At 53.3% G+C, this 7297-nt stretch overlaps 1 protein-coding gene across 2 annotated transcripts in view; it reads left to right on the top strand.

Moving 5' to 3' along the window:
- Positions 1–1980, top strand: part of STX8 (syntaxin 8) — a 312508-nt gene extending 310528 nt beyond the window's left edge. Inside the window, exon 8 of one of the 2 annotated variants that reach the window (XM_032138358.2) lies at positions 1788–1980. In XM_032138358.2, the coding sequence (XP_031994249.1) occupies positions 1788–1855 (68 nt within the window). In that variant the 3' untranslated portion in view covers positions 1856–1980. The remainder of the gene's footprint in view (positions 1–1787) is intronic. The other variant, XM_058431552.1, reaches the window with a different exon arrangement.
- Positions 1981–7297: the final 5317 nt, after the last annotated feature.

The following is a 7297-nucleotide window of genomic DNA, read 5'->3' as shown; positions in this document are numbered from 1 at the left end:
CTGTTGCCCAGGCTGGAGTGCAGTGGCACGATCTTGGCTCACTGCAAGCTCCACCTCCCGGGTTCATGCCATTCTCCTGCCTCAGCCTCCCAAGTAGTTGGGACTACAGGCGCCTGCCACCACACCCGGCTAATTTTTTGTATTTTTAGTAGAGATGGGGTTTCACCGTGTTAGCCAGGATGGTCTCGATCTCCCGACCTCGTGATCCGCCCGCCTTGGCCTCCCAAAGTGCTGGGATTACAGGCGTTAGCCACTGTGCCCAGCCTATTTTTTTTAATGTATTTTTAGTAAAGATGGGGTTTCACCATGTTGGCCAGGCCGGTCTCGAACTCCTGACCTCAGATGATCTGCCCACCTCGGCCTCCCAAAGTGCTAGGATTACAGGCATGAGCCACCGTGCCCAGCCTATTTTTAAAATATAGTTTTTGTAGAGACAGGGTTTCACCATGTTGGCCAGGCTGGTCTCAAACTCCTGACCTCAGATGATCCGCCCGCCTCGGCCTCCCAAAGTGCTGGGATTACAGGCGTGAGCCACCACGCCCGGCCACTTGCCATACATTTTTAAGTCTCTTCAATATTCAAAGCCGTGGTGCAGTGCCCACATGGGTTGAGCTTAAGATTGATACGGCCTGATCCACATTGAATCCTGAGATCTGTGGAGGGGATTCAGGAAGTCTGTGAACTTGGACCGGAAAGCAAATTGCACTCTTATGTTCACAAATGTCTAATTGAAACTTACCATTTTCTTTGCTCACGAACGTATGCCACAGACTACAGTGGTGTTGAGCAGTCCTGATGGCCGCATGACCCTGTGACCCTGCACACGTGGCTCCCCCTGTTACTTTCTGAAGCATTTTCATGGACCTCTCCTCCTCTGCTACCCACCTCCCTCGTGGGGCCTTGGCAGCTCAAGGACTCTTCAGTGAGCAAACCTTTCTTGAGTGCTTACTTTGTAGTAGGGCGCCCCTTCTCTGTTATGCTATACCTTGTCGCCGCTGGTACCTGGCACGCGGTAAACACTCGTTGTTAAATACTGGGCAAGTGAACATGGGAGACAGTGAGCTCATTGCACTGAGTGAGAGCTGCGTTCTGTGGGGCCCACTTCATCAGCATCAGGTGAAGGAACAGGCAATGGTCAGTCCAGACGTACGACCCAGAGAAGGCAGGGCGGGACTGGCAGGCAGAGTGGCACCCAGCGTGGGCTGGCCAGGAGGGCCCCTGCTCTCCAGCCAAAAACGTCAGGAAATGAAACTAGCAAATACTAGCAGAAAAAGTATATATCAAAACAAGCACCTCTATCGGTGAACATTTTTACAAATGGGTGACTTGAGGATCTTGGACTCAAGAAGACAAAGTGAAGCCATGTGGAGAATGGAGAAATGGGTTCTAGAATGCTCTCCTAAGCCCTTTGCTTTATCAACGCATCATCAATGCATAATCTGATTGGGTAGTGAGGGTGGCTGTCGTCAGCAGCTTCTGCCCTCCCCTGTGGTCCAGGGTGTACACAGATGCTAGAGTTAGGGGCATAGCAGGCACCCCCTCCTGGCTTGAGTGCTGCCTGGGGAGGTCTGGCCACACCCAGGCCCCTGCCTTCTGCACTCACCATCCTGCAAAGCCAGAGCTGTGTAGCAGCAGCAGTGCCCCAGGCCGCCGACCACCCCTCTCCGCCTCGTACAAGCTGAAGGCTCAGAGGGAAATACATCCCTCTGACTCTCTGCAGACACTCAGAATGTGTGACGCTTTTCTGGTAGGAATCATTAAAAGTAGTATTTTCTGCTCTTTTTCAGGGATGATCATGGTGATTTTACTGCTGCTTGTGGCTATCGTGGTTGTTGCAGTCTGGCCAACCAACTGATGGCAGTAAAGAGACCAGCAGCTGTGACACCTGCCAATGACAGATGCAAGCCCAGCACCCTTTTGGTACGCAAAACCTGCTCTCAATAAATTCCCCCAAAGCTCTGACCTCTTGTGCGTTGCTTCAGTAAAGACTTAAAGCTCTGGCCGGACGCGGTTGCTCACGCCTGTAATCCCAGCACTTTGGGAGGCCGAGGCGGGTGGATCACCTGAGGTCGGGAGTTCAAGACCAGCCTGACCAACATGGAGAAACCCCGTCTCTACTGAAAATACAAAAAAAAGTAGCTGAGCATGGTGGCGGGTGCCTGTAATTCCAGCTACTCAGGAGGGTGAGGCAGGAGAATCGCTTGAACCCTGGAGACGGAGGTTGCCATGAGCCAAGATTGTGCCATTGCACTCCAGCCTGGGCACCAGAGCAAGACTCCGTCTCAAAAAAAAAAAAAAAAAAAAAAAAAACAAACAAAGACTCAGAGCTCTGGAGAGCTGCCTAGAGCACTGAGCACTGGCCCCAGTTGTGGCCCTTTGAGTTTTGACTTTGGTCATTTTGGTGCTGGCCAGAGGTCCCTCAGGGTCCCCTGCCTCATGACGGCCAGTGGATTCTGGCCACCCCACAGTATTCTGGGCATCTTGGGGACACTGGATTAATAGGCAGTTTGAAACCTTGACGTCTGGCCTGCTTGTGGGAGCCACATGTCTGTGTAGGGAATGGGTATACATTCAAGGCCACGTGTGTCCAGGTGTGGGGAAGGAGTGAGGTGAGGGCTGTGCAGAGGAGCCACACAGGCCTGTGTCTGAGTGTGTAACCACCACCATGCCACCCTGCCCCACCCGAGTCACCCCGCCGCCCTGCCCCACCTGAGTCACCCCACCAGGCTCAGCACTCCTCCTAGGGGTGCCAGCCTCCACTTCATAAAAATATTCCTTTGGGGGCCGGGCGCGGTGGCTCACGCTTGTAATCCCAGCACTTTGGGAGGCCAAGGCGGGCGGATCACGAGGTCAGGAGATCGAGACCACGGTGAAACCCCGTCTCTACTAAAAATACAAAAAAAAATTTAGCCGGGCGTGGTGGCGGGCTCCTGTAGTCCCAGCTACTCGGAGAGGCTGAGGCAGGAGAATAGCGTGAACCTGGGAGGCGGAGCTTGCGGTGAGCTGAGATCGCACCACTACTCCAGCCTGGGTGACAGAGCGAGACTCCGTCTCAAAAAAAAAAAAAAAAAAAAAATTCCTTTGGGAACTGCCGTTAGCCCTGGAAGCACATTCTTTTTCATTTCCTTGGTGACAATCAACTCCCATCTTTCAGGGCTGACACATCTTTATAAGCAGCCAGAATCAAGTCTGTGGAATAAGGCAGGTATACCGGGCAGGAGGTGGTCGGGCTGGAAAGCACTGTGAAGGGTTCAGAGGGATGAGATTACTAAGTCAGGAGAACACGCTGTTATCTGGCGCCTCACCTGGCTCCGACAGCCCTGTGTGTTGAGTGTGCGCAGCGCATGTGTATGTGTGTGTGTCTCAGAAAGGACAGACAGATGGGGCAGGCCTGCGGAGGACGCCAGGCCCATGGACGGCTGAGTTCGTGTTAGCAGGGTTCAGGGGGCCAAGCACCATGTGCTCTCTCTTATCCGCGTGGAAAGCAGGCTGGGCCAGCTGGCCTTGCTCCGCCCTCCAGGACGAAAGGGGAAAGAATTAGGGTTGATGATGGGTGATTTCCAAAGCACAAGATTTCACTGAGAAGAAGGTAGAGGATTCATAGCAGGCGAGTTTCTGGTGGATTTGCTCAAGAGGACATGACCTGAAACCCCGTGGACAGAGACACCAGAGAGAGAGCCACGTGTAGCCTGGTGTAATGTCATTTCCTAGGGACTGAGGGCTCCAGGGGTCCTGGGAAGACCTGGGGTCTGGAGCCCAGACACCTGCCCACCTCTGACCCAGGCAGATGGGAAAGCCACCGTGGTCTCTCTGGCAAAGGACAAGGGAGCTCTGAAAGCTCTCAGGCCAGCAGTGACATGTGCAGCCCAGAAGCACACCCATTGCCTCTGCTCACAGCTCACTGGCCAGAACTCATCACCTGGCCTGCTTCACCACGAGGGGACCAGGAAGTGTCTGGAAGGCCAAGAGACTGAAATATGCAGTGAACGGCCCTAATGACAACCACACCACTTACCAGCTCAGAGACCACGGGCAAGTTACCTTCCTCTGCCTCTGCTTCTTTGTCTAGGGCATGGAGATGAGGTGTCCTTCCTATTCACAGGGTTGCTGCGAGGACAGAGTGAGTTGGCACACAGAAGCACAGAGCGCCCTGCTTTGCTCCGCTAAAAGAAAGTTCCTTCTGGCCAAGGTGGGCAGATCACCTGAGGTCGGGAGTTCAAGACCAGCCTGACCAACATGGAGAAACCCTGTCTCTACTTAAAAATACAAAATTAGTCAGGCATAGTGGCGCATGCCTGTAATCCCAGCTACTCGGGAGGCTGAGGCAGGAGAATCGCTTGAACCCGGGAGGCGGAGGTTGCGGTGAGCTGAGGTCATGCCATTGCACTCCAGCCTGGGCAACAAGAGCAAAACTCCGTCTCAAAGGAAAAAAGTTTCTTTCCCAACCCAAGTCTAAGCCCAGTGGGCCAGATGCCTCCAAGTCCACATCTTGGGGATCCTGTCACATGCTTCCACCTAGTGCAATAGGGCAGACTGTTGTGAGAATGTGAGCATGAACCAGGGCCCAGGAAAACGCTCTCCTGTCTCTGTGGAGCCTGATCCCTGCTTCCAGGAGCTGCCAACGCACGCAGACCCAGGCTAGCCTTGGGACGTCGAGGCCCTTGAAGCAGAGTTAGAAGAATGAAATGGGCTGCGTCGATAGAGGAGGTACGAAGGGCTGAGAGGATGAAGAGCAGGGGCAGCAGTGAGGATGAGCCATACTGCCGAGGACCTGGGTTGTCACAGGAAGGAGAAGGAAGGGAAGCGGGTTGTTGTAGGTGAGTGTGTTCCTGAAGGAGAGGAGCCACGCTGGACAGGGGACCAAGGGCTTTTCGCTGGTAAGGCGCCCTGGGATGCGCCTCCTCGTCGGGGTGGGGTGGTTGCTAACGGATCATCCAACGGAAGATCAAGAATCTGCAGAGCCTCATCTTTCTGTCTTGTGCGAAACCCCAAATCTCTACAAACAGTGTCTCCTTGGAGGGAGCCCCCCACTTTGGGGCTCAGGGCAGGCAGCATTGACAGTCTGTTTGACTTTCTCACCTCCTCTTGACTTGCTCAGCACGGAGCCCCGGCAACTCGTGGGGCGTCTTTGAACCAGAGCCACAGAGTCCTGGCTCAGACAGACTGAAAGCCCTTTTCAAGCAAAACACTGAGCTGATGTCTGCACACAGCGGCTTCTGTTCTTTTGGCTGAATGGGCTCTAGGCCCGACCCCAGCACTGCTAGCTGTGTGACCCTGGGCAAGTTACTTCACTTCTCTGGACCCACAGGCAGGGCAGGGTGGATAAAAAGCTACCCAGGAGGTTAGAATGCAGGGACCTGCCGTCCAGGCTTGGGGCAGCGCAGGCCACACAGGATGGGGACGGGCCAGGTAGGAAAACCCCGGCTCCCCTTTGCCTTCCTCAAGGGGTGGGTGACATATGAGACCCCCACCCCAACCAGGCCAGAAGTGGCAAGCATACCCAAGTGGCTGGGATGCGTCCCTTTTGGGGTTTGCTGCCTCAAGAGCCACCCTAGAGAGCGTGGCTAATGTAAAGGTGGCATTTTCCAGCATGGTTTGAAAGGCTTGGCTGTCCCCCCTCAAAGCTGCCAGGACCACAGTCCTGGGTGACCCACAGTGAGTGCTTTGGAGTTGGCTGGGCAAGCCTAAAGCCCCCACCCCAAGCATAAGAAGAGAGGCAAGGCAGGGCCTTAGTAGCCACCACGTCGGGTGCCTTTTCAATGAAAATAAACGTGATTAAAATAACAGTGTAAGTACTGTTTAACCTAACCGATTATTAATTATAAGCATTTTAACTCTGGATACCATATAAAGAAATCCAGATACCTGGGTACAGCTGGTACTTTTGTTCCATTTAAACTTCATTTTTATTAGTAACTGTAACTAAACCTTAGCTATCATTAGCCCCAAGACGAACAGCTCCTTTCAAAACCCGCAGGGCCCCGGCCTGGACACGGCCTCCACCAGTCATTTGTGACTTTGATAGGGAAAATTCTTTCTCTGCTGCCTGCAGCCTTCGGCCTGGCTGGGATTGGGCTTTTTCCGTGAGCTAGATCCCTGAAACTCTCCTTCTACACGGCTGATGCAGGTTGCCGACGGCCTCTCTCCAAAAACTGCCGGCAGTTTGAGACCAGCCTGGCCAACATGGTGAAAACCTGTGTCTACTAAAAATATAAAAAAGTAGCTGGGCGTGGTGGCAGGCGCCTGTAATCCCAGCTACTCGGGAGGCTGAGGCAGGAGAATCGCTTGAACCCGGGAGGCGGAGGTTGCACTGAGCCAAGATCGTGCCGCTACACTCCAGCCTGGGCGACAGTGGGAGACTCCGTCTCAAAAAACAAAACAAAACAAAACAAAACCTGCGAGGCTCCCTCCTGACTGGTCAGAACTGCTGGCTGGCCAAACAGCTGCACTGTCCTCCTAGTCAGGAAAGAGTGCCTTAGCCTCCTTAGAATCGTATGCCCTGCTTCTCGAGGTTCACAGTGACACTGATATCTTAAGCAGAGACTAGTTAAGGATCATCTCTTAGTTGGATTTTCTAACTCAGCCCTGTTGAAATTAAGTGCGTTTTTGCCCCTTATTTTAAAAAGGGGGCCAAGACCCATCTTTCCTCCGATTGCTTCCTACAATTTCACAGACTTCCTCCCAACTACATGTCAATAACAAAAGACATTGATCTCTTTCCAGAAATGACGTGCCGTCCCGCTGAGGCTCCAGTCTGATAAAGCAGGTGTGTAATCCGTCCATATCCTCTATTTCTTAGTGGCTCCGTTGTTCTTTTCATTCCCCATTTTTCTTGGCCTACTTCTTGTATGTCTTTATTTAGTTTTAAGAAGAGTGGAGAAAGAGATGGCTGTTCAACAAAATCTGAAACCTATAGGGGTGTGTCTGCCACAAGTGGGCATCCCACGCCAGGGCACTGTCTCTGAGAGGCAGAGCGGAATGGGCAGGGGAGAGCCTTATGAATGAAAGAGCTTCCCCAATGGCAGCTCGGACGGCCGGGCAGGCCCCACGAAGCTCTGATACCCGCAGGGCTCCGATAACCCTGCCCACCCACCGTCAGGCATTTCTTACTGGATGGCACGGGCTTCTGGGTCCTTGATGGTGATCACCCAGCTTCCTTGTGACTCAGCATTCCCGTCTTTAAAATGGGCTTTTCCCACTACCTTGGCCCAGTCCGTAGCAGCAACCCAGCTTATTTCCTGCATTGAGTTTGGCAGATGCCCTCTCTCCCCAACTACAGCATAAGGTCCTGAGAGGC

The sequence above is a fragment of the Hylobates moloch genome, unplaced genomic scaffold (genome assembly GCF_009828535.3).
Source record: "Hylobates moloch isolate HMO894 unplaced genomic scaffold, HMol_V3 SCAFFOLD_19, whole genome shotgun sequence".
Classification (NCBI taxonomy): Eukaryota; Metazoa; Chordata; class Mammalia; order Primates; family Hylobatidae; genus Hylobates; species Hylobates moloch.
The sequence above is the reverse complement of the archived record's forward strand: the minus strand, read 5'-3'. Positions and strand labels throughout refer to the sequence as shown.